The sequence below is a fragment of the Zosterops lateralis genome, assembly GCF_965231275.1.
Source record: "Zosterops lateralis genome assembly, chromosome: 2".
NCBI classification, from domain to species: Eukaryota; Metazoa; Chordata; class Aves; order Passeriformes; family Zosteropidae; genus Zosterops; species Zosterops lateralis.
The window spans coordinates 75,436,814-75,464,215 of NC_139763.1; the positions used below are offsets into that span (position 1 = coordinate 75,436,814).

The 27,402-nt window shown below is 39.5% G+C and overlaps 1 protein-coding gene across 2 annotated transcripts in view; it reads right to left on the minus strand.

The window, feature by feature from the left end:
• Nucleotides 1-363: 363 nt before the first annotated feature.
• The window catches only part of GRIA4 (glutamate ionotropic receptor AMPA type subunit 4), a 214,703-nt gene continuing 187,664 nt past the window's right edge, over nucleotides 364-27,402 (minus strand). Inside the window, exons 14-16 of one of the 2 annotated variants that reach the window (XM_083884832.1) lie at nucleotides 9,634-9,748; nucleotides 7,292-7,426; nucleotides 364-727 (exon numbers count right to left, since the gene is read on the minus strand). In XM_083884832.1, the coding sequence (XP_083740958.1) occupies nucleotides 563-727; nucleotides 7,292-7,426; nucleotides 9,634-9,748 (415 nt within the window). In that variant the 3' untranslated portion in view covers nucleotides 364-562. Of the gene's footprint in view, nucleotides 728-7,291; nucleotides 7,427-9,633; nucleotides 9,749-16,840; nucleotides 16,956-27,402 lie in introns of both variants that reach the window. The other variant, XM_083884831.1, reaches the window with a different exon arrangement.

Consider the following 27,402-nt stretch of genomic DNA (forward strand, 5'->3'; position numbering starts at 1 on the left):
CTTTTTCCAAAGAAAATGTAAATAATTTCTTTATTTTTTTTCACAGGATTTACATATTTATTATTTTTTTATCACAGTTTAGTGATTCATTTCTACAGCTGAACAGCTGAGTATTCTTCCATTGTATATATTGATGTTCTGGAGACACAGGTTAGCATGTTCATTGACTTCTATAGCTATTTTTCTCTCTTTGTCAAGACAAAGACCAAAATGTTGTCCTTTCTGACCATGTTCTTCACAGTTTAATGCGCTAAATTGGCAAGTCTTATTAGTTTTAAGTCCACTCAAGTGAAATTTGTTGCTGTTAATACACCCTTCCCAGCCCCCTCCCCCCAACAAAACTAAATTATGAATTTTCCTGATATAAAATCTGAGTTTGGGTTTCCGAGCTGAGCTCATGCACACATTGTTGCTGATGATGTCTGGCGCATTTGGACGTACTTCCCTTTCTCAGCCAAATTATTAGTTCATCAATGACACTCCCATGTCGTGACAGTCTGTGCTGTGTTCCCATCAGTCACCAACACAGTTTGATTAAGGCACTCAATTATTTTTTTGGTTTTTATGGTAGGTCCGATGCAATTACAGCCAATCCTGAACTTTGTCTAATTGCAGTTCCAGTGTGCACGGCCTTCGGGCAGTCGGGAGTCAATACACGTCCGTTTTCTCCCACACTCCCTGTGATGGATAATCTGGCTTTGTTTCTTATGGCTTCAGAAAAGGTAAGCTAGGTTTGAAGAAAAAGCAGAAGAGAGGAAAGTGTTATAATGTTTCTGTCCTTCAACCAACCAGGACACAGCAAACACCAAAATATTAAATTTTAGACATCTGCATTTTTTCAGGTTAACGTTAAATATAAAAATAGTTATCATCATAAATATAATACATAGCACTTAAGTCTACTGGAAAAAATAAAGACTAGCAATTCTGAGGGTAAATTTAATTACAATAAATCGTTATGGATTTCAATATAAAATCTGAATTTGATAATGAAATTGACTGAAGAGTTAATACCTTAATCTACACTGCTTCAAACTAAATTCATATACAGTGAGAAGACCTTTTGGAACCTGAAAGCATTAGCATCTGTGAATAAGGTCATGCACAGGTGTTTATAGGCTTTGACCTTCAACTAGCAATGCCAGGATTAAATATAACTACTGAAATTGTTTATAAATTGCAATAACTGTACTAGCTATCTCTGGCAATTTCTTCATTCAAATCTAAAGAAATTATTACTTATTTTCACAATGCAAATATTTAGTATCAGGAATTCTGAGAACTGTCCTCAAATCTGTTACATATATATATATATATTTCCCTACAATTAGAGAAGGTGATAACTTTCAAAGAAAATATATTTTATTGATAGAAAATACAGTTTTATACAGTTTTCTACTTAGGTCTAAATTTCCCATAACAAGGTTTAAATTTTTGTTACTCGAAAATCTTTAGTTTCAGCTAAATCAGAACAAAATATTATGTTTAGGGACTAAATTACTCAAGAAAAAAATCGGGATTTGTTCAAAGATTTATAGTTATGCCATCTAACTTGAGTCATCCAAAAATCAGTAGCCAAATCTAATAGGGCTCTCTTGTGTGATTATAAAGATGACTAGTTTCAAGTAAATGATTTCCAGATGACTAAAATTAGGGTGTCTAATGCTAGACACCCTAATGGCTGTCTAAACATGCAGCAAGGCACCCAAACTATACTACATGAAAAGAGATTTCAGAGATAACCATGTTAAAATATTAATTAGTGGGGAAATCTGATTTCTAGTCAGGAGAAGCTATGTAAATGGTATGCAGCGATGCAGTCTGAAATACCAATTGGGAAAAAAGGGAGATAGTAGGGTGCATTCATATAGGAGCAAAAAGATGGCAAATGTCATAAAGTCATTTTGTTTGCTTTATTACTAATCTCTACATTTTGAACTTTATCCCTCTGAGCCCAGTTTCTCCTTCTGAGGTAGCAGTGAAATCCTGAGCTGGTGTTTGATATGTGGAGTTAATTTTATATATGAGTATAAGATGAGGAAGAGTCCTTAAAACACCCAAACATTTCCACTGCTTCTGGTGCACTTCTGTGGAAATGCACCAGTCTAATATTGCATTGTTATCAGTAGCTCCTTCAAAAACTTGTCAAAAATACAGTGGCTGTTTGTGGCACAGTCAGAGCTTGGATTTAAAAGCAGCTTTCCAAACCAATTACCCTAAAAACTTCAGCCCTCAAAAGTACTCAAATTCAGGAAAAGGCCTCAGCTTAAAGAGGGCATTATGGCATTCCCCTTACACTGAAAAACCTTGGCTTTGGTAAAGGACATGCTTTGAAAACTTTCCCTGCCACTACTGTACTGTGTGATGGGGACTGTTACCAAACGTATCTTGATCTAAAAGAACACTCAGGTAGAGAAAGTGTAGCAGAGGTGACGAGGTAGTGGGGTCCTGGGCCTATACATTACCAAAACCTTCAGCTACTTCCCAGCAGCAAATAAAACTCTGCAATTGCAAAGCACAGATACAATGCAGTGTGATACAGATCCACATGGTGACTCCTACTGCAAATGGATACTGGTAACTGCAGAACTGCAGAGAACATGTTCTGGTCAATGGTGAAGGTGCTTTAGTGTGAGAGAGGGATGAGAGTCCAAACAAGATTAGAAAGCAAACTCGGGTGGAAAAGGCAGGGCTTGCTCCTAATGTGTTAAATTTCCCAGAAAGTCATCATTGTGTACCAGACACTCCCGAGCACACTGGTCAGCTATCTGTTTATGGCCATTCAGTTTCCCATTGGGAAATCTGAGTGAGAGCACTCAGATTTGTATGGGATATACAAGTTGTATGTAACTGTGCTTTAGTAGCTCAGTCTAAATAACTTTCTGGCCATTGACAACACACTCAGGACAGAAAGACAGTAAAAGGGATCCAGGATTAAAAGAAAAGAAAAAGAAGAAAACAAAAAGACAACAATGCTTTCCTAGCAGCCTTTCACAGAAGAATAGAAAAGCTGCAAGGAAGTAAATCTTGTCCTCAGTGCCAGGCTAACAACAGCTCAGCAACACACCACAGGACAACTCAGACACTTACAAAGCCAAGAGGAGCAGGTCAAACTTGTACTTGGGACAGTGCCACAAAGCCAAGTAACCAGATAGGTGTCTGCTCTGTGCTTTAAACTATTCTATAGGTAACAGCCAGGCTATTACTCTGCTTAACTGTGCTGCTGCAACTTCAGATTTATGCCCTGGATGCAGAAACAGTTTGAGGAGTGGCTGGGATAAGAGGGAAAAGTCTCAGTATTTACTGTGGTTACCCAAACTGTGAAAGTCTCCTTTCAGTAAGTGTATGTAGTTAATAGCGATAACATATTTTCAAATTTGTCATTAGTTTTGATTAGATTAGTTGTGAAATTAATCACATGAAAACACTGACTGCCCTGTTCCTAATAGGAAATGGGAATCTTGGAAACTGATATCCTCAGTCTTGTAATACAAATATCCTAGTCTGTGTGGGTTCTATATTTCAGGTTACTCTGGTACTTGAGTCACATGGAGGTGGCTTTGACACAAATATCTAAGGTTAACTTTTAATGTATTTTCCTCTCTTGACTGTGAAATTGGAAGTATACAAGTCAAAATAAGTATGTTACACACTTACTGAGCCATCCTGTAGCACTTCACCTTTTTTGGTAGTTAATTGTAATAATGATGTTTTTCATTGCTTTTTGTAGTATTGTAATTAATTTCATTCATTAGTTCTAAACAATGGCATAGGATAGGAGAGCAAGAGAAGGCAGCTGAGCTGGGAGCTGGTTCCTGAGCTTCATGGCCCACTGAGAAGGCCATGGAGAGGTGCTGCTGGTGGAGGCTGGCTGGATACTGGGATAACCCCTTCAAAAGCCTGTGGGTTTGGGTTGAGGAACTCAGCAGGGCTTTGCCTTAGAGCAGCTGGACAGAAGGATGTTCAGCTCCTCACTGCTCTCAGTATCAGCTCTACTTGTACACTAAGGGCTTAATACTAACGGAAAAACTGCTGCCCAGAGGAAGAGGAAAGGATTCCTTCCCTACAGCAAACTTTCTTCCCTGTCTTCAGCAGATGCAACTGCCTGCCAGCACTTCTGAATGTCTTTATCCCACACATATAGGCTAGTCCATTATCATATAGACCAATCCATACATACAGACTAGTCCTTCATTTTCATTTTCAGCTCCCTTGACGGCATGGTGAATTCCCTGAGGTAGCTCACGTTTGACTGTGTGAAACTAAAATAAGAATCATGGTAATGAATATTAATTGTCAAGAGGGTTATTTAAGTTATTTTATATTAGTTTAAAAGATATACCATTAAAACTTATTTGATGTTAGCTTAAAAAGTCAGATGTGTTGGTTACTCATGCAGGTTAGAACCACCAGGCATCTTTCCATATTAGCAAGTTTTAGTTCCAAAACATACCATCTCTTTACTCCTTGGATAAAAAAAACCCTCAAAACATATCAAAAGTTTCAAAATGTGTAAGACAGACATATTTCTACAGAAATATGTGCAGCCATCATCGTGGGCTCTGTAATACTGCCAGCTAAACAGGGGTTTATGACTAGCACATGTATGAACAGATGGCATAGTCCCCCTGTGCAGTGTGGCACACAGGCACCTCTCATTGTCAGTGTGGCCAGGAGAGGATGACTGGGCCTCTGCAGTCATCCACATATAAACATAAGCATTTTTATAAAAAGTTGACTTGAAATTTCTCAATTTTGTGTAAATATTATGCCAAATAAGCAGAAAGAATTTCAGAAGTCTGTAAATATTTGTTCAAAATCCTAGTGATTTTTTTGTGAGTTTTAAAAGTCTGCACCCTAAAATGTCAATTATCAGAAGTTTTGACTGACCCAAAAATGAGTTTTCAGTAAAATAAAATGCAACATTTTTGTATCTTTTTTTGTATTGTTTAAAGTATATTTTTCCAATAGGAATTCATCTCTGTGTTACAAGTCGTACAGAAATCCACTTTAGAGTAAGGTACTTAATCTTTCCTTTAAATACAAAACTCAGCTCTATTTTTTTTATTATAAGAAAACACTAAGACTAAAAAAATTCTCCAAGTATAATCAGTGTTTGTTGCACTGCAATAATAGAGCTGGGTGGCAACTGTGGGGATTGTCATGCCATGTTTAGCATGCTCAGCCAATTCAGGTCAGGTCAGTATTGGAATGGAAGCTTTATTTATTTATTTATTTATTTATTTATTTATTTATTTTTAAACTGTATTTTGAATGCATTGCACTCTGTAAACTTGATCAGGAATATGTTTTCTGGGATTCTTACTTTTATACCAGCCTGGGGACACTCTCAGTTATGAGCACATCACTAAAGAATTTAAAGGAAAAAAGCACCCCTCACTTGCATTTTGCACAACGATTTGCACAAGATTACGTCTGTTCAAGGCCCTTGTTACTGACAGTAGGGAGTGGACTTGGGAGATTAATGTTAGCATCTGGAAGTCCTGTGTCCCAGTTCACAGTAATGAACACTGCTCTATACTCTTGGAGTCCTCTTGACACATAGTGTGACTCACATTTTCACTAGTGAATGAAGTGCACAGCTTACACTTCTTTTTTGTTTTTAAACATGGGGAGATTGGCATGTCTGTTACAATTATAATATACCCAGGGTCCTTGTAGAACAGGGAAGAAAAGCCAACCCCACAGAACAGTGTGCAGGGGACAGTTTCCCAGCCAGCCCCGTCCCTCGCGCCCCGAGAACCCACCTATTCCTCGCAGCGCTCCAGCTACCAATGCTCACACACCATTCTCTGCTCACTCTGTGTTTGCTCTGTACTGAATGGTTCGGTACTGTACGGGCTGTGCCTTTAGGCTGTAACCTCCTCGGGACAGGGACCTGTTATGTGTCTGGCACACTTCACCTACTGTACAGCGCCGTCTACTCCAGCGCTACACAAATAATAAATAAAAAATTATAAGTGTATCTCCTGTTCTTTTCTACAAGCTTTTTTTTTTCCCTAGGTGGCAACGTAAGTATTATATTATTCATCTAAATTTGTGTTTTCTACTTCCACTCTAGGGATGGCTCAGGAAAATGTAGCTGAAGATAGCTGTTAACAGAGGAGACATGTGGCTTGCTATTTGCAAGGGCAAGGGAGCACCAGCATGACAGGGTAGGGTGCTAGCTGCACATTCACTTACAAAGCAGCCAGCATAGCTTGGGAGCTACGTAAAAGTTATATTTAGAAGCTCAATTTGCTGCCGCGTGCCATTTCCAAAGGTCACAGAGTTGATTTGTCTAATGATTAGTTGGCAAGATACTCACTGTATACGGATGGGAGCAAGTACATTAGTAAACCACCCCTGCACACCTACTCAGGGGAGCTATGCAGGATGCAGCTCAGCAGCATCAGAGCTTCAGCCTCCAAAATGACTGCATGAATGTCTAGAATACACTAGTCTTGACCTAGGTAAGGGGGTTTGTTACTGAAAGCTGAGGATGATAATCAAGGTCTGTTCACTGGTTAGTGACTCTGTGACTATTATAGTGGGCAAAAGTTGACCTGGAACAGGAAATTGTGGGGAGAAAAAAAAAAAAAAAAAAAAAAAAAAAAGCCACACAATTAGCATAAAACATGTATCAAAGGGAGGGTGAAGGAACAGGGAGGGGAGGAGGGAGAGAAGGTAAAACAACATTTAGACTTCTTGTAACAGTGCCTTTTCTTCCATTAGGTTAACTATGGTTCAGTGATGTTGCCTATCCTAAATCTTGGTTACAGATAGGGCCAACATTGAACAGTACAGGCTTGCAGCAATTTATCATGAGTAGAGTGCAAACCTTTCGGAAAACAGACTTTCCAATCAAGTACTTAAAAACTGGCCCTCCAGATATATACTTTCTTATTTAAAATAGTTGTCATCTTGCAACTGATTTGACAACTTTGAGTTGTTCAAAATGTATTTTTTTATGTTAAAAATTCCTTGCAATGCAGATGTCTATTAGCAACATAGAATAATATACTGTACATCTGCAGCCAAAAGAACTGAACCACTTTGCACTGAAGTTTTCCAAAATATAAAGCTCTGTTCAGAAGCAAGCACCACTAGACAGACATGTCACAACACTGCGTTACAAGATGCATCACCCACTCGCTGTAGTAGGCCCTAAGTCCTACCCCTAAATTTTAATACTTTCGGTTCCATATACGTTGTAACCTTCTCTATAAGTTGCTAAATTCTGGGTATTCTGCGAGGAAGTTGGGTTAAAAGTCTGTGCACTCTTTGCCACCTTCATTCGTTTCGCCTCTGCCCTGGACTTGTAACAGAACTCTATCAAAGCCACCAGCATTGCCAAGCCCAAGCCTCCAACCAGAATGTAGAAGACTCCAGCAACGTTGCTGAGACTCAAGGCACTCGTCTTGTCCTGGGAAAACAGAAGTGACACAGTTAACCCTGGAAAATGGATCCCAAGAAGCACAAACCACACATTAAACATTAGACAAATAACAGTGTTTAGCTGAAATTTAATGACAGTTGTTTACATACTTTAGCAAAATTTGACCTATCTGGATCTATAAAACATATTTTAAGCAAATAGTTTTCCTGGTTGGCATAAAAAATATTCTAATTGCCAACATATCAGGATGTCATTGCTTGCTTACTGCATTACATGGAGAATTAAACAATGACATGTCTAGCTCTCTTTAGGGGACATTTCAGCACTGATACAAAACTTCATTTATGTAAAGCTCTTCAGAAGCCTTGGAATCCAGAAATCCATTTACATTACACAAGACTCTGCTTGATTTTTAAAAAAAACAGTAATTGTACTTGTGATAGGCGTTGCTGTTAATTTAAAAGATCCAGACTGAGCTTCTGATACTTAATGACAGGTGAAAATAACATGTGACGCTTAAGTTCTTTCTTTGAACAAACAGTTCCTTTGAAAGTGCACACTGCACCATATGCATTGTGATATATTTGCCTCTTACCTATTATTGTATTTTGGTTTTATTTTACTACAGATACAGTTCTGGAACATGCCCATGGACTACTAAGCTCAGTTACAGTATACTTCTAAATGCCAACTTATGCAATTTAACACATTTTTCATAATTTAGATAAACGTGAGGATTTTAGCAAATTATTAAATATACGTAATTTTACAAACAATCACCTTCTTGGGTGTATTGTAGTAAATAACTATTCTACATTTCTCTATACTTCACTGCTTAGTTATGAAGCACATTTTTTTGACTTGAAATCCATGTGCTTTTTCAGCATAGTTCTCAAGGAACTATATCAGGATTGACTTCATATGCTACATCATGTGCCTTAAAATACTTATAAAGCTTTCTTATGCAGACTATATAGTCTTTAGCTAAAGTAAGGAAAGTACTTAACTTCTGTTTATAATCTCTACTAAATTTTAACTTATGAAGACTGCAAAAATTTTGGATGTTTAATTTAAAGAGGCACTATTCATTGGTTATCAGTAAATTAGCACAGTGAAGGTTCCCATGGAGGCACAGAGGTGACTGGGGCTTATAGCTGGGTTCTGCTTTATCTGTGCCTTTTTAGCTGGCTAGGAGGAATCTAAGTCTCTTGGAGATTTCTGCCTCTCTAGTGGCAATTGCTAACCTGGCGCTTGCAAACAAGGAGGGGGCAGGACTGAGAAAGACCTGCCCTAATGTAGGTGGTGGGTCGAGGCTTTCTCAGCTGTTCTTTACAGGTACTTTGTCAATCTCTTAAATGGTTTTCACTCCTTTTTTTCAGAGCATTTGCCAGAGAAAGTGAAATGTGTTGAAAGCTTATTTCCCATGCTAATTTTGTCAAGGTAAGTCTTGGGACATGCAGGCAGCCAGCAGTCAGTGCCTGTCATTCTTTCCTTTTAGCTGTGGCTGCAGAAGCTGGCGTGGAGCCAGGTACTGTGGAGGAATGTCAGACTCCTCAAATACAGGGCTGGCACTGACTATGGTGTTTCCCAGCCATCAGAAAATACCTGGTTCTGAATCTGTCTCCATAAAGAGAAGAAGTTGTCAGCTCTCTGGAGTTCCCAGGATTACTGTTAGGGTATGGACTAGGATAAACACTGGAAGCTGTAGAAACTATTAACTACTGAAGCCTTTTGCTTCAAAGCTCAAGTTAAGTTTTCCTTGGCCCTCAAGGGGTCAGGGACATCCCCCAAAGCTGCAAGACACCACCTTCCTGGCCAGCAGTGAAAGGTAATCCTTCCTCCTAGCATTTCTCCTTTTCAGAAAATTGGTGAGGTAGGCCAGGTCCAAAAAAAGTGTGGAGTAACATTTCCTAAGTAGTCAGTGGGAAAAGTCCATACCCGCCAGGCAGGAAGGAAACAAGCAATCCAGCTTGTCTCCTCCAAATCCAAAAATCTGCTTTATATTTCTTCAAGAGATGCTCTGAATACGTGGGATGATGTTTGGTGATTTGTATCACTGAAGACTTTAAAATGCAATAGTGCTTCCTTAAATTAAAGTGTGACCCCCACCAAGATGGGCCAAAGCTGATTCATTCTGCGTCTACAGCTGCTTATTTTATTTCTATGTCATTTTGGTTATTACTTCCTCTACTGCTGTGAACACGATAGTTAGGTCCCGAACTGTAGCGACTGACCTTACTTCCAGAGTCCTTGGGTCCACATTCACCTTTATCGTACCACCATTTGTTTTTCAGCTTGTCTAAGACGCCTGCCTCACTGAGTTTCAAAACGGCAAGGTTTACAGGAGTTCTTCACGTGGAAAATAACATAAATAACATTATATATGTTATTTTATGTTATTCAAGTAAAACTACATAGAATCGCATTGCAAAGTGACAGAGCAGAGGCCACAGTGGGTGCTATGTCATGTACTGTTGGCCCAGGTTTAGAGACAGACATATGACCGGGACCTGCTCCATCGCTTTAGGTAACAGGCACATACTGCTGGGGAAGATTTGTAAATAAATAGTATGCAATTACTGTGAACCCAAAACTATTGGCTTACACATATTAACAACATACCCTTCAGAGATAGATGTATGACAACTGCATATGCGACTTAAGAAACATTAATTTGTGTTCTTTGCTTTCAATCTATTTTTAGTTTGTATGCATACAAACTAATAATATGATTTGGCCATAGGTATTTCATTTACTGCCCTCAAAATTATCCTGGCAAGAAAAGAAGATGCTTCCTGCGCTGTGCTGCCCATAACCATTTGGCACAGCTGTGTAATAGGAGATCTGCATGCAAAGAACTTGGGGGGAGAGCTGCAAAGATCCCCTTATCCTCAGCTAAGAAGGACAATGAGTCTTCCATTTTCATTTCCTGTTTCAACATCATTTTAAAAGTCAAAATTTTTTCCTTTAATCTCACTTATTCATGTCAATATTTCCAGGGTCCCAGGCTGGTGATAAATTTCTACTTGGCTTAGAACTTAGCTTTTTTTACTGCTGGTGCTAGGGTGACGTAACAGATAATATTGATATATAAATATTGAAATGAAACCTAATCCAATGCCTCAGAATCATGAAATACTATAGGTTTACAGTGAAGATGCTTAAATTCATTGAATAATCTCAGAGTATTATGGTAATGGCCCACTTCACTCAGGACTATAACTATATGTTTTAAAAATGTATTAAATTATTAACAGACTTATTTTATGTACTTTCCACTTCAAATCATTGTACAATTCTTAATGTGGTAGGCATATGGATATCTATTTATGTGCAGGTGTGCATGCATATACAATATATATCAGAGAAGCAGGAAGATAAACAGAAATGGCATGTGATAGATAGCCTTCTGGTGGTATTAAATGACATGATCCTGTGTGTGCCACCAGATTCTTATGGGAAAATTTATCTCCCACAATATGCCATAATCCATGCATTACTTAAACATTACTTTATGGATTCAAGGCTTAATAAATAAATAACCAGTGCAAACATTAATTAGTATAGTAACTGAACCTACTAAAATAGTTTGCATTGAAGAGGAAAGGAGCTTATTACACTCTATAACTGGTTTAACTGGAAATCCCCAAATGCTTATGTATTCATGTATTTGTGCAGGTTTGTATACAGCTATTTAATTCACAAGTAACAGCTTCTGAGCTTTGTATGCTATTCTTAGCTCTAGGGCCCCTGCCTCTTCATACATTTTGATTATGCTTTCTATATGTACCTAAAGTGGGGGGGATTCACTTCACCTCAATATTTTCACCCTTAAATTATGCCCCAGGCTTTGTCTGTCTGTCCATACCCCCCTGTAGTTAGTGGGAAAAGGTAGGTACACCCAAATGGTGGGCTTTGATACCAATATTAACAAAGGATGATGTCGAGATGCTTGTCTCTTCATTTACTGCTGAGGAAGCCTTGGTGCCTTGAAGGAATTTTTAACAGCCACAGTTGGGTGAGAGGATTTCCCAGGAACTCTCAAGTGATCACTCTAAGTAGAGGAAAAGCTTCATCCACTTTCCAAATCCCACACATTTAATTCATATGCAATACTCTGCTTCTAGAAACAAAAATGCCCATTTTTTGCTCTTTTCCAGTATTCAAACTTACATTTTGCCTTAAGGCTTCTGGCAGCAGGCTGTGCAGGTTGACAGTGGAAAATGAGAGTCCCACAGCTGTGAAATGAGTGGGCTTGGGGTGCTGGCAAGTTGCCTGTCAACATGATCCTCTGCTGGCTTCTAGTGCAAGTGCAAAATAATTAATATTATTTGAATAGCCATCATCTGTAACATGTCATGCACTGGCACTGAGCCACATTCCCATGCTCCTAAATTCCTTCAGTGTAACAGGGCTGCTTATGAAAAAGGTAAGGGGGCATCCAGGTACTTTTCTCTCTTGGAAAATCAGAAGCCTATGGAGTTGTTGCAGATTAAACTGATAACTAGGAATAGACATGAACCATCAAGGCCACCAGCAAGGTGGGAACAAGTCAGAAAACAGATGTCTCCATGTCTTTTGCTTCTTTTTTCTTTCGGCACTAACACTTTAGGCATATAAAGCCTGAAAAAAGCAGGGATTTTTTTCTTTTTTTGCAACTGTAGTTCCTTTAATGTCATCCTGTCTGCATTGTCTCTGCAAGGTAGCTCTCAGGTTTTCCTTCAGGAAAAACAATAAATTTTACACTTTAAATTGCCATGCTATCCTCAGTTTCTAGGAGATCTCAATGGCAATGGTCAGCAGAGAAAGTTCCCATTTTTCACTGGGATGCAGCAGTGATGTGACGGATGCCAGGCCCTTGTTTCTCCTCTCAAGGAATTTTGGTGGAAAACTTTCTCAATGAAGGCCCTGCTGAAGCTCAAGAAAGCCAGTCCTCTGCCCCTCTCTTTCCTGCCCACCTTAACAAGGCTCTGTCACATCTCTTTCACATCTGCCCTCAGACAGTCCCAGCTGTGATGAGGGAGAAGCATTCTGAGAAAAATTCGTAATTACACATTACAATATTTTAAAATATTTTATACCTTTAAAACTGGATTTCTGTCCTAATTTAAACCAGTCAGCTGTGATGGGAAATGCACATGGTCCAATATAAGAAGCTAAGGTCCAATATAATAAGCTCCTCAGACTAAGGGGCTGCAGAGTGGAAAAAGAAGGTGTTTTACCTATGTTTTTCAGAATCACAGCATATACACACACCTCTTTGCAATCACAGTAAGTGGTTGCAGGTGTAGTGATTTCTAATATATTTTAATGACTTTTTTTTCCCCCTTGTTTTTTTTTTTTTTTTTTTTTTTTTTGTTTTTTTTTTTTGTTTTTTTTTTTGTTTTTTGTTTCAACAGCTCTTATGGGAGATGCATGTCCAGATCACCTTGGTTCTCAAGGAAAGTCACTTATTTTGACCATGTCAGTCACAAACTCAGAGACTATAACTCGTTACTAGATTGCTTACACAATCTGTTGATGAATAGACCCACTGATATTAAAGGGGACAGAAACAAAAAACTGGTATGGTTTGCTGTATGTGAACAAGAGCAATGTACTGAAGTCACATACAGGGGATAAATTCAACATTTATAATTAAATTTCCCATTAAGTTCAGTATTGTATACTTAATATGGCAGTGGAAAATGACTTTAGATTTGGGTTTTGTTCAATTGCTTAGTGATTCCTGAATTACTAATGTTGAGCTAAATCTTCAACTAGAGTAAACTGGCACACTTTGTGAAAATCAGTATTTTTTTTCCCCAGTGTATGACTGTGTAGAATCTCTGTTATTGCATATCAACAAGATCCAACTGCCTCAACTTCATGTAGGAAAAGTATATGAGAAATAATAACTAAAATTACCCTTTATCTATGGAGAAGAATTTGCTCCACATAGCCATGGTGCAAAACTGCTGTGTGCCAGCACAGGAGACTCTGTTCTTCCCCATGTGCTGAAGTCAGTGTTGGCACAGCCTGATCTGGGCACAGGGACACTGGTTCCTAACTTTTCATCATGTTCTCAGCCCTTCTAATTCCTCTCTTGGCTTCTTACTCATTTCCTCCTATACTGTCATCCATCACTTGCTGTTGGAAGGGCCATTTTTAAGAGCCTCAGGCTGGATCTTGAGCCAGCAACATCAGCAAAATCAGAGAACTTTAAAATGGCATTAATGAAGTTCTGAGCTAGCTGTGTTCAGGACAACAAACGGGCAATTATAACATTCAAGTCACAATACTGAGTGATTCTGAAACAAATACCAGAATTCTGGTAGACAAGGGTTTTAAAAAATGCAATCATGGGTATATTTTAGGATCATTTTCATTACCCACTCATGGCTGAGCCATTAAGTGTATGGTCAGTCTCATCAGCTGACAAAAAATATGGGCCACTGTGCTCTCCTGAGGGCTGCCAGCAGAGACTGGAAAGGAACTCCATCAGCACAGCTTCTGTCCACTCACACTTTATAAAAACAATGGAGGAAAGTGGCAGAAACTGTTTCAGTACCTTCCCATGCATCACATGAAATGATGGCATGAAGTTAGGATCTGAGGTAACACTTTCAAAAACACTCAAATGACTTGAGGAACTCACTTTTATCTTCAATCATGAACTAATTAAACAGATCACTAAACCACAGGTGGTTCACACAGGGCAGCTTTAGGAACTGTCTTTCAGGGCAGTTTTCTAAATTGTCTTTCTGAATTTTGGAAGATTGTCCCTTGAAGGGAACAATAAATGGGGAGGTTAGAGGTGACCTTTTAACAGCAGAGAATGGAGATAGAAGACATCTTGTTTTACAAAACAATACAAATCTTCGGAGAACAGCTAAACTCCCTGGAAGCTCCCTAATTTCTGTAGTCCTCTGTACTATCATGAAGGGTTATTGTGGGTCTACACTGTCATATTCTGAATAATGAATCTCAAATAGTAACAGCACAGTTATCAGTCAAGCCTCAGGTGCTGTATTTCTTTCAAGAGAAAAGGAGTTTCTTACTCTCATTTATGAGAGTGCAAAGCCATGAAGTTTAAACTGGAGCTGTTAAAAAAGCCCAGGTTTTTTTTTTTTTTTTTTTTTTTTGTTTGTTTGTTTGTTTGTTTGTTTGTTTTTTTAATTCATACAATGAAAAGAAGCATCCTTGAGCTTTTTAAGAAGGTAAGAACTTAGTTCAGGACTTGTTGGTAGCTATCAGGTTTACAAAAGTAACGCATAGTGTCCTGGTTATTCCAGTAATGATAATTTGCTAGCAGAAAAGAAATAAAATACTTAGAGCTCCATTAATTCAGTAGAAAGGGTCCTGACTTCAATTGATCAAGACTGTTTCTTAACAAGGAAATGAATTTTACAGATGATAAATGGCTAAATTACCCTTTGGGGAGTCAGCCTGGCTGTAGTTTATAACCCAAGATCAGATACTGCTGCAATGCAGACTTTGAGAAGCATGAGAATGCCTGCTCACCTGCATCATGTGCCTGGTTCCACCAAACATGGGCAGTGTAGGCACATGACAGACCTGGAGCTTCCCAGGACCCCTGGTACTGCCTACTCACTCAGCTGTGCCTGGGAAAAATTGTGGCAAGAAACAGGCTCAAGGTCAGATGAATGCTCATGGCAGGCTGAGTTTAGTCTCAGAACCGTGGGTTGAGCTCCATCATGTTCACCATCCTTTGCTAATGCTGTCCTGCCCACCACACTGTCTACTGTATCCTGAACTGCCCGTGTCACCTACTGTTTATTTCCACTGGCAATGTGTTCCTTTATTCCTTCCTCCTGCATTCACAGGTCCTCTGTTTCTCCATGAACTGCACTCCTCACCTTTCTTTTCTACTTTTCCCCCTCAACTCCTTTTTCTGTCACTTTCCACTACACCAAACTTGCTCCGTCAGCACTTCCAGATTCCTTGTTGAAGCTCTGTGTGTCCCTTTATCATGAGCTGCTCCCTTTTTCCTGCTTCATGACTCACAGCACCTGTGGCTGGTAATTAAGGAAAGTAAGTTAAAAAACATTCTTAGTTTGCTATCTAGCTTTTGTCTCACTTTGCAACCACTGCAGGCTTATGAAGAGGATATTCTAGAAAACTGAGGTATTTTAATGATTTTATTCTGTGCCTGTGACATTAAAATAAATAAACAAATAAATAAATATCCCTCCCCCAGTAACACAAAAGCTCAGGCTTGAGTAGAGGTAAGTGCTATGGGGTCTACTACATCTGAACATTTTGGAAGAGAAAATAGAGACCATTTTTGAAACTGTGACTGCTGGCGAGCAGAGCGGTGTGGGGAAAAAATAGGTAGAGCAGCAGGATTGCAGGCAAAGTGAAGGGGATTAGGAGACCAGTTCTGGGTGAGTGCAAAACAGCCCAAGGGATGGTCCCTGAGGCCAGGACACAGGAGGACTAAAAAAGGAAAGAAAATAGTAAGAAAAAAATATATGTAGGCAACCGTAAAGAAAGCTACATAAACTCTGCATGACAAATTAGTCAAATTTAATCATCTGTATCTGACTAGCTCTGTGCCTGTGCAGCTACCTGTGCAGCATTCTCTAATATATTGTTCACACACAAGCACATAAATAAGTATTATTACATACTGCCTGGAACAGAATGGGGTATTTTTAATACTTCAATTCTCCCTCACTTTACCATCTTCCATGTTTTTGCTTCTTTTCAGGCACTCTCTCAAACAAAGCTGTGAGGAAGCAAGGAAGTACTGGTACTGGCCATATGGAAGATAGAGGAGTGCAGAAAGAATATGAAGCTGTTAACACCTCAGCCTAACATGCAGCCTAAAATTCCTGTCCAATAAATTCTGGTAAATTATGCCTAGGGAACCACTATGGATTTCAGTTTGTTGGAAAGATATCAGAAAATGTCAGCATGAAGATATTTTATCTGAAATTTGTCTTCCTATTTTGGATACCTGTGAAAATTGTAATTTGTACCACTATTGTTCGTGTCAACAATGGATCCCTGAGCCTGGACCATACATTAAATTACCCATCAGAGACAGTCACACTGATTTTTTTCCCCTTTTCCTCTAACATTGCTGAAAAATATTTTGAGTAGTACCATATAGTAGGAAAACAGTCTTAGCTGGTGAGCAGCCATCTGCAGGTATTTAACAAGCTTGGAAAAGGCTCACCACAATTTCAGAAGATAAATGTTTCTGAAAACTGGTGATAGATCTCACCCCAGAGACCATTTTTGAGTTCCCCTTGTGGTGCTTAAACAAATGCAAATATTTTTGCTTTGACAGTAATTGCATACACCTCGGTTTCAGCTGCAGGTACCAGCAGTGCTGTGCTACTGGTGAAGCTGTTTTGTCGCAGGTAAGACCCCAGCAGATGCACCAATTACTTCACATACTGTTTACCCGCTTTTGGTGACATTGAGGCTAACCTTGGAGTCACCTCCCCCGCTGCCACATTCTCCTTTGTCGTACCACCATTTGTTTTTCAATTTGTCCAAGAGGCCTTGTTCATTCAGTTTTAAAACTGCGAGGTTAACAGCATTTCTTGAAACGATAAAACATATTTTGTAAGAAACTGCACAGCTGTTAAGATGTTAGAAGGAATGAGGACTTAAGCTGTTTATAAGCTTGATCCACACACTAAATAAACCTCTCATTTCCATATTTCAAAGCCCTTGGCAGCACAAATAATTGTGGTTACTTCCAAATGTAAAAAATGTGTTTCCAGTTCTAGAAACGATTTTCAGGGCAGCTTGGATTTTAATACAAAAATTCTATCAACCAACCCAAACTATTTTTGCAAAATGATGATAAAACTCTGCCTGGAATTAAAAACGATTTATACAGATTTATTTGAATCTATATTTAAAGTACGTTCAGTGTGGGCCCAGGCTGTTTTTTCAAGCAGATGAGAAAATGTATCCCCACGTACTAACGAGGCAAGATCCAGACTGCCTGTGCTAGACGCTGCCAGTCGCTTTGCCACTACAGTTCTGACATGTAGCACTTCAGATTGATCCTGCATGAGCTAAGGATTAGGGCTCCAGAAACAGGCCATGGGAGGAAGAGCTGAGGAGTTCACAGACTAAGATGCTGTCCAGAACCAGCCAATAGAAAGCACTGGACAAAAGTGCTTTTGCACAGATAAAAGAGGTCTGTCTGTCTATCTGTCTGTCTGTCTGTCTGTCAGAAGCCCTGCTGTTGGCACATCTGTACATATGGGAAGCAGGCTCTAGAGTCCTGCACCCTTGGCACATAAGAGGCTTAGCTGAAAGGCAAGATCTCAGGCCTAGCTTAGTGCCATGACTCCACGGACTGCCCTGCTGTTCTGGGAGAGCATCCTGTATCCCAGCGCAAAGAACACCTAAGGAATGGAGGAGGAAGGTGATGATGAAGGATATCTGCACTGGGAAAACCTGGGAACAGTGCGGCCAAACTGAAACACCAGCACTATTGGAAGAGCAAAACCAGCCAATTAGATAAGTGCTGAGAGACAAGGAGATTTTTTTGGACATCCTGAGGACTTTTCCCTGGAGAGTTTATACATGTTATGCCACCGCTGGATGAAAGACAAATCCTGCGTTGCTAGCAAACAACACAGTGGCATGGACACAACAGACTGAAGGGGTTCTGTGAGCCTGGTGACCTCCATATTGTGTTTAAGTGCTCTTTTTTGAGATAAGAGAAATACCTGGGAGAGACTTTGGATCTGTGCAGGCAGAGGGGCATTGCCAATACAAAGGCTAAAGCACAGAACCACAGCTTCTGTAGGAACTCAAGGCTACTGGAATTGTACTGAAACTCAGCCAAGAACTAGGACACAGCTGGTCCTAGGATGCAGTTGCTTCTCTGCATGCTCAGAGGTTTCCCTTTAGATGTCCAGAGAGAATCAGGACTGGATGGCAGCAGTATAGACAGTATACAAATATATATACCACCATACAAACCCATATGTAGGGCATCTGGATTTATGATAGTGACTATAGCTACTGCGTAACATTTTAAAATCACTTGATAACTGTTTGCCAAGGTATTTTGCAGCCTTCATCATCTCCAAAAGAAACTTTGCACTTGTTTAAGTGTATGATTTCCTATCTGTATTACTAAGACCCTAACCTGTCACATATCCTAATGATACACAACTACATCAATATCAGTAAAATTGTATCTTCCTACTTTTATGTCCAGATGTCTCTAGTGCATCCATGCCTATCAGACATGTACACTCTCTCAGATGATTGTCTGCCCAGGCTTGCCTATGGCTCTGCAGAGACACATGGAGCAGTGGCACAGTTCATCTCCAAAGTACTTGACAGGCATCAGCAGGTTAACTACTGCTCTTCGGGGATGACAGGGGGTTAAGAAAGATGGAGTTTCTCTGAATTTGTTTAATGCTCTCAAGGTCTGTCTGTCAGGACTGAGTGAGATATGACTAGAACTATGACTGTCAATAGCATCCTCACTTCAACAATGAGAGGATGCAACACCTTCAAAGCACTCGGAGAAGGGCCAAGAAGAGATCCTCTGGCAGCAGGGCTCTATCAAATCATATGGCACTAGAAGACATTGGGGTTTGTGATTCAGCCTCTCCAGAGATGGCTGATCTCTCATCCCTGGGAGGCCTTTCTGATCTTAGAATGGACATTTTTCTCTCACTTATTAAGAGAGATATCTTCCTGGAAAACAGGTACAGACAATGGTGCTTCACAGCTTATGGAGAGTTCTTTACTACACTGGCGCATCTGTGGGACAACTGTCAGCTTCAGGACAAACCTTTACTGTCTTCTGGTAACAGCTTTTCATAAAGCTCCTCCTGGATGAAAGACAGGTCCTTGCTGGCTGGTCATGAAGTTTGGAAACTACTTGTGTACAGATCTGATGTTACCTAACTTCACTGCAGTTAGACTTAGATGAGATTTTCAACAGAGACAAAGTAATTGCTTGTCTGTCCCCAAAAGTGAAAAGGAGAACTGTAGGCTGTAGTGAGAGTGGTAACAAGCTGCTCTTGGTGGATAAATCTTTAAGGGGAATTTAGCAGCCAGGCTGACAAATGTGATTTTGTGTAAGTGCTCTAATTATGGTTCACACTCCAGAGGGAGAGAAGCAATTGCAAAATTGGAATGAAATTGTTCATTTGTCCCTTTTGTTCTTGGAAGCAATTGCTTTTTAACCAGTCATATTCACTACAGATTTTTCATACTCAGCTTTTCATTACAAAGCCTATGCTTTCAGTCTGTTTGCCCCATTCAGAAACATAACTATGTGGCCAGCCTTGCCACTTAACAGATTTCCAGTACACTAAACATAAATGTTACCTTTTTAAGGACATTGGGACTGGGCCATAGATGAAAAACATTTCTTTGATGCTGAATAACATTACTTATCCTGAAAATCGCTTAGATATATATCTGGAGCCTGCTGTCTACAAAGTCAGTGTCAAAAATCCTTTCTTCAACAGGATGCAAACCAAGGTCTAATTTAATGCTGCTATGTCAAATTGTCACACTGGGCAGCAATAACACAAGCAGCTGCTTTGACAGTTCTACAGATTGCAGGCAGGATTGATCACTCCCACGAAAAATGAAATGTATCTCAAGGAATATCACTAACTCTCAATTCAACAAGCCACTTCATCTCAGTCTGATTTTAAAGCAGATGGAAAGCCCTATCAATCTGTCTATCTGAAAAAAGCATCTTCAAACTATTTCCTCTGAGCTGTAGTCTGTCAAGTGTGAACATTAAAGCTCACCAAATAAGACAAAGTCCTTATGCTAAAATCCTTAGAAAGGTTTTTTCTTTTCAATCTTTATCTTATTTTGGGTGAAGACGTTACTTGATAATTTTTAACCTTTTTTTCAAGTTAATGTCCACTTACACCTTTCATTTGGATATTCCAAGATAAATTAAAAACAACTAGGTGATGTCTTTGACAACTAATATAAGTTTTCATGTTTAATTTTCATGGTGAAGGGAAAGAGCTTTCTCACTTGCCAAATGTTAAAATTTATCTTTGAAAGCATTAAAGATTATCAAGGAAAATTTTCCCACAGTCATTTAGAGAAGCTGCAGCTGGTTGATAGTAATCCTAGAGTAATAAATAAATAAATGAAACCCATTCATGAGAGGGTTATTTAGCTGGGTTATTAGCCATATCCATAGACAGTTTCACAGCACAATAGAGAAATGAAAATAAAAAGGATGAAGAAGTAAATGTGGATTTAAGCTGCAATAATCACTCTGAAATTAAACTGTATTGTTTATAAATGTAACACATTATTGTCCTCATCATGTCTAGTAGGCCATGTAAAACCAGGTTAGTTTCACACTGCTTTCTCTGTTGCTTTGTTATCCAGGTCCACCTCAACATGTGGAAATAAATAATTTCCTTCTGCTCAGCAAAGCACCGAGAGCCTTTGCTCAACACTGCTGTACCTCCCAGGTAGGTTACAACTGAGAGCCTAAAACGTGTGATGGTGACTGCATTGAAAATTATAAACCGAGACCTCAGAGCCAGGCTAGATCACCCATACTCACCCCACACAGTGCTTTGTTCTGCCACAGAGGAAGGCATTTGGGAACCTGAGTTTCTCCATGGCAGAAACTTTTCTTTCATCTTAAAAAAGTAGGACTCTATCCTCAATACCACACTTACTCCAAACTCTCAAATGTATTCCTCAATAAAGGAACTGACATCTTTGCAAGAGTCAGGGTTTAATAGTAAAAAGCAGGCAAGGGCTTTAATATTTGACTCTTTATCCTTGGTGTCACTGCGCACTCCTGTCTTTTCCATTACTCTGAAGAAAACAGAGTCCTTGCATGTAATAGTCAAGCCAGATGAAACTGCAGCCCTCACTTCACAAGTGCTTGGATGCATGGACAGTAATTTTAATGTATGGATCACAGCCTTTAGAATTACAGTATGAAAAATAAGATGAGAATTAAACCATTATCACTCATTTAAAATCACTGTCCATCTCCCTATAAATAAACAGTAGTAAGCAGTTTAAAACATTAATAAGTATCCCTTCTCTTTTTTTTTTTTTTTTTAGAAGAGCCCATCTGTGCCATAGATATACCTTACACCGTTATTAAAAGATAAAACTGCAAGCAGATGACAATTGGACTACCCAGTCTCTTGCAAAATAACATCAGTGATTCCAAACGGATACCTCATTTGTTACCCAAAAGAACTGCAGCAGAGTGCTTTGTCCAAAGCCCAGGGAAGCCAGCAGAGAGGTTTGCTTTGACTTCCACTGAGTTTGGATCACATCAGTGGTTAGCTGTTGACCCATCTGTTGGACTTCAGTCTGTAAGAAGCAGTGAGGGAGGCATGCAACAAATGACCTGAACACCATGGTGCACCACACTGTGGTACCCAGCTCATGTACATGCTCAACCACAGGACGGGCATTACCACAGCTGATAAAGACACACAAACGTGCCTGCACCACAAGAGAATGAGACAGAGGTCCAGGCTAGGGACCACCATGGCCAACATCACAAATACTGCTGGAAATCTGAGACAGTCGTAGCAGAACATCATGAAAAGGGACACAAAATTTTGCCCAATGCAACACTTTCAACATCGATTTCAGCACAGCAACTCATCACTCCTTAGAAATCAAGAACTAAAACATGAAATGCATTCTACTCAGTAAGATCAAGCCTGTTCTCACAGCCTAATGCCCAGAGCTTGAATACACACAACAGAAAAAAAGGTTCTCTCCAGCCTAGTTAGTCTGAATACGTATCCAGATGTATGTACACTTGTATACAAATATGTATACTTTTAGCCACAGCTTCATTTAAATCATTCAGTTCCCAGAATCTCTGGATGCACCATGGTTCATAGGATAGGTGGAAAGCACCATCCATCTGCACCATTCAGCATCATCCTAAAATGCAATTCCAAGGACTCAGCCTTGGCCTGGATCACGGAGACTGCCTCCATGAAGTATGGTCTCAGAATATCTGCTTTTGAATACTAAATACTGAATACTGACATAAAGGCACAGACGGTTACCTAAGTACTCATTACAACAAAGGCAGGATCTTTGCTGTAGGCATTTAATAACAGTATTTTAGGCAGTCAGTAGAGCTTTGCCAGGAAAACTTAAATGTCTTAGCTATTTAAACAGCTTTGACATTTTCCTGAATCTCTTTCCTGAACTTAGTCTCATAAATTCTGTGTAACTGGCGTGTTAGATAGCAAAAATACTTCCTGCATCCTTGGCAGATTCTTAGCACAGTTCTGCAGTTATCATCACAGATGGCGGCACTGTTGTTTCACCGCTAGAGCTGGGGATGTTGTTCATTTGCAATAATGAACGAGCAAGATGTGCAAAAATAACGTGACTCACTAATGAGACCCTATGAACACGAAACCAGCCTTGTTTAAATTGCACCCATACTGTACAGCCCATTGTCCCAGAAATGCTGGGGCTGCCCCTGCTGCTGCTGAGGTAAAAGCAGAGCAGTGACCCCAGCCCCCAAAAGGCTTTTCACAAATCATTCCCTCAAGGGATTTCTAAATCTCGAAAATCGCTCAGCCACTTAAGGGTCATGTGGTGCAGAGACATGGCATCTCTGGTTAGCCTTAGGTACTCTGAACATACAAGGAAGTTCAACAAGGAGTACAGAATGTTCTTTGAACATATGAATAAATGAATATATATGGCCCCCATAGGTGGGCCATACATGAGGTATGGACCAACTGGCAAAATAAAGAGGCTTCCTTTCTATTTCGATAAAATATATGACCACGTTGTCCTATAAGTTTGTTGCACATATACTCGTGCCTGTAAAGAAAGGGGGATCAGCAAACTATTGTACAATGGGAGTAAAACCACAGATATGGTGGTGCATCGCTACAGTGATTGAAACAGAGAGTATAATGGAACTGATAAAAGAACCTGGTATCTTAGGCCTGATCAAGCAGAAACAGTGGGAGAGACAGACACAGATAAAGCCTCCCTGAGGCAGAAGTGACCAAGAAACACGTTGTGAAATTTAGTAATGATTACCAAGTAACTGATGTCATAAAGAATGTATAACCAATGAGAATTGTTACCAAAAACAGAACACTAAATAAGTGCCATACAAGAAAAACTATATAAACATCTTGTACACTCAATAAATTTGGGCTTCTGACCAGAACTCAGAATGTCCCTGTCTCTCAATTGCTGGTACATCACCACTAAAGGAACAAACTTTCCTGAGAATGCAGTATCACAGCCAGTGTTGGCAAGTGATGACATGTCTCGAGCAACCCCAAGCTCATTTTCTCTCTTGCACTTTGGATGTCTCTCCCTGCAGCCGCCTGCTGGTGCAGCCATCATACAGACCAGCCCCTGGGCACTCCTGGCACAGGCTGGAGGGCTTCCTCCCACAGGACAATGCAGAGAGGGTGCTCCATGAAGCCAAGGTCAGTGACCTCATTTCACTTCCAATTGTGAATTGCAGTTATTCTCTCAGGATCTAATCTGTATCCAACCCAGGTGGCTTGGGAAGAGGAGGCCACAGCTGCCAGGAGCCTCTCCTTGCCCCCCAGCCTAGCGCTTCCTGGATGCAGCTGAGGAACTGTCTTAAATGTGCTTAGCAAAACACAAGTGGGTGCATTTTTATAGATTGCATATATCATCCATTCAAATGATTTTTAACAGGAAAAATTAAAATGCAACCTTACCAAGCAAAAAATTAAGACCTGCACATCTTTTGAGATGTTTATTTTATCCGTGTTTTGAAAAGCGCTGATGGCAGATTGTAACACGGCACAAATGTAGTGCAGTTTAAGGGTGTTTGACAATTCATCAAGAGAAATTAAGTGTAAAGCTGCATGGCACTGGCTGAATATGTTTAATAAATGAGGAATGAAACAAGCACTCTGTTAATGAGGAAGATCTAGCCAAAGCTTACATCACTGTGTACTCAGAAGGCTTGAAGGATCAATAATGTAAATATTAAAAAGGAGAGCTAATGCACGAACATTTTTACAAGAAAAATAACCTAAACTTTAAAGACAAAAGGCCTGCTTTAAAAGCATGTCCTCTTAAACACATTTAAGATCTTACAGGGGAAATATTTTTACTGGGATTTATAAAGCTTTGCATGCTGTCGTGTTACCTGTATGATAAAAATAATATTCAAATACTGAAGCACAGCAGTCATCAAAACATTTTCACATGTTACTTCAAACAAAGTAGAGTCCTTGGCACTTGCTGTCATAACTTGGCCAGCATTTATATTAAATAAAGAACTGCTAGTATTCATGTGGTGAGTCTTCATAATATACTAGCTTTTCCACAGTGAGTCTCTCAGGCTCTTCTGCTAAGCTCCTCCATTCCTATATTCATGCTTATCAAAGAAAGGATGTGATCAACTATCTCAGCAAAATGCTCAGGTCCAGCTCAGGACCCACCAGCTCAGGCCTCTTGAATTCCATCTTGCAAAATTCACATACCCCTGAAGAACTGACTGGTCTGTAGAAAGCTAAAGTATTGCAAAAAAGCTCTGGGCAGGTTTTGTGCTGCATTAGAAGCTGAAGCCTTTTAAAAACATTATTTTAAAATCCGCTGTCTAACTGCATTTAAAAAACGTCTTACAGAAAAATATATCAAAATATTGGTCAAACCATAAGAATAAAGTATTTTTGCAAGAATGTATGTTTATTCCTATCTATTTAGAGATGGGAAATTTACAGCAGCACTCAGATACTTTTCAATTGTGACTAATTAAAAATAAGTACAGCACTCTTCATTTAGCCATCCAAATAAAATGGGTAATTTCCAGGGGCAGTGAGTATTTACAGCTTCTATGTATATCCTAAGTATAGTACACAGTTTAGTTCCTTGAGCTGAGCTTTGTAAACAAATATAAGCCAAACTGACACCTTGAGGATCAGCAGGAGCTCCAATTAATGGGAGACCCACTGCTGCTAAAAATTGCCATAGCTACTTTGAATTCAAAGAGGTTCTGACAGTTTACACCAACTAAAGGTCTGATGACTAGTTTAAGATATTTATATAGATTGAAAGCTGTTTTGCAGCAAGATACTCCAATTACAGTATGCAAACACTTCTTGGCACAAGCAATTAAATATATATTTTGCCTGTGTAAAAACAACAGCAGTTGACCTGGGGTTGCAACTCAGCTTGTTTCTCTGTTTTATACAAAGCTTTACTGTAAACAAAAAAGACATAAAATTGTCCCTTGGAGAAAGTGTTCATATTGGTTCAGTACACAGTCATTAGCAGCAGCAGAAATACTAGTTTCTCCCAACTCTGAGCTATTTTAATTTTTGCTAATAACTACCTAATCCTGTTCTCATTGAGCAGGTGTTTTTTTTTTTTTTTTTTTTTTTTTTTTTTTTTTTTTTTTTTTTTTTTTTTTTTAGCACAATTTTTTTTGCTGGTTCCAGCATAAGCAGGATTGTGTGAATAGGCTACTGCAGTCAGAATTCATGTTTTAAAGGCTTAGAATCATAGTCATAGAATGGTTTGGGTTGGAAGGGACCTTAAAAATTATCTAGTTCCAACTCCTGCCATGGCAAGGGACACCTTCCACTAGACCAGGCTGCTCAAAGCCCATCCAACCCAGCCTTGAACACTTCCAGAAATGTGGTATCCACAACAATGCTGTGTAACCTGTGCCAGTGTATCTCACCACCCTCAGCAAATCCCTCACTTGAGTGGGATTTTTCAAAAGTGTCGGAGCACCAGTGCAATGCTGTTTCCACACTGCAGGAATCACTCTCAGGATAAGCTCAGCCCACTGCCAAGTGCCTCAAAACTCTTTCATCTCAGAAACATTAGTAACCCTGAGCCATTTGTGGTTTTTATGCAGTTGAAATTGCTGAAAGAATTTACTGCAATATTTTTAAATTGAAATATGTAAAGTGAGCATATTTAAGTATATCTCTCTGCCCCCAATACATAATGCTTTCAGATGGGGCAACATTCACCTCTGGCATGGCTGGCAGAAAGCCTTTTGCTTTTATGCCTTAGGTGAAGGCAACATCAACTCAAGTTTCCTTGCATCAATATGTTTGGATACTCTTTCACCTACCTCTCCAGTAACTCCTAAGTCTAGAGTCCCCCAGCTGAAAGAAAATGACAGTATTGCCACAGACAGGTGGGGGTTTCCTGGCAAAGCCCAGCATGTGGTTCAGTGCCAGGCAGAATTTCCATCTGTGTCGGATAAGCACTGCTGAAAGTCAGGGAGTAGCAGCTTGAGGTGAGAGTCACAGCAGTGAGGATCTACCATACCTCATGCTGTCCCTCTCCTCTCCTACTTAGACTGCATTAGTGCAAGCCTCTTGCAATGCTATCATGTTTTGATACTCAGGCATATGTAAAAACTCCTTAGGTCTCTCCATCTCAAGAAAAAGCCAAATGCTGCAGTTTACTGCCTGCACAACTAATCTTACTGTTTTTTCAAATGGATGATTTAACAGGACTGGAAACATTATTCACCATTACTGATCTTGGCCAGAAGATTTAATTTTTCCTTTACATAATATCTTAATCATATTTTTAAGGCATTTTAAATTTATGCTTCTGAATGCCATGAAGGGACTGTTTTCACCCAGAATGAGGCTGGGAAAACATATCTCTTTTGGATGCAATTCAGTGCTTATTGAATAGAAATATGGTGTAGTTCCTTGTAACTTAGAAAGCTGTCCCTTCTTTACATCCACCTCAATCCATTTGATATCACTGATGGATTACTAGGAAGCCTATTAAGGTCACTGACTCTGGCTACCTTATGCAGAGGAAGCTTTCAGTAAATCAAAATCTTCCAGAACAAAGCAGGTGGCAGCTGTTTCAGCAGCTTCTAATTTTTCATTCCATTCAACATGTCCCAGCAGAGGCAGAAATATTGTACCTTCAACTGAGCATTTCACAGCTTCCCTCTGCAGGGAGACCCAGTCTTAGGTTGAATGACCTATCCCAGAAGAATTGTTACTGTGACATCCAAAAGTAGTCTGAATTTA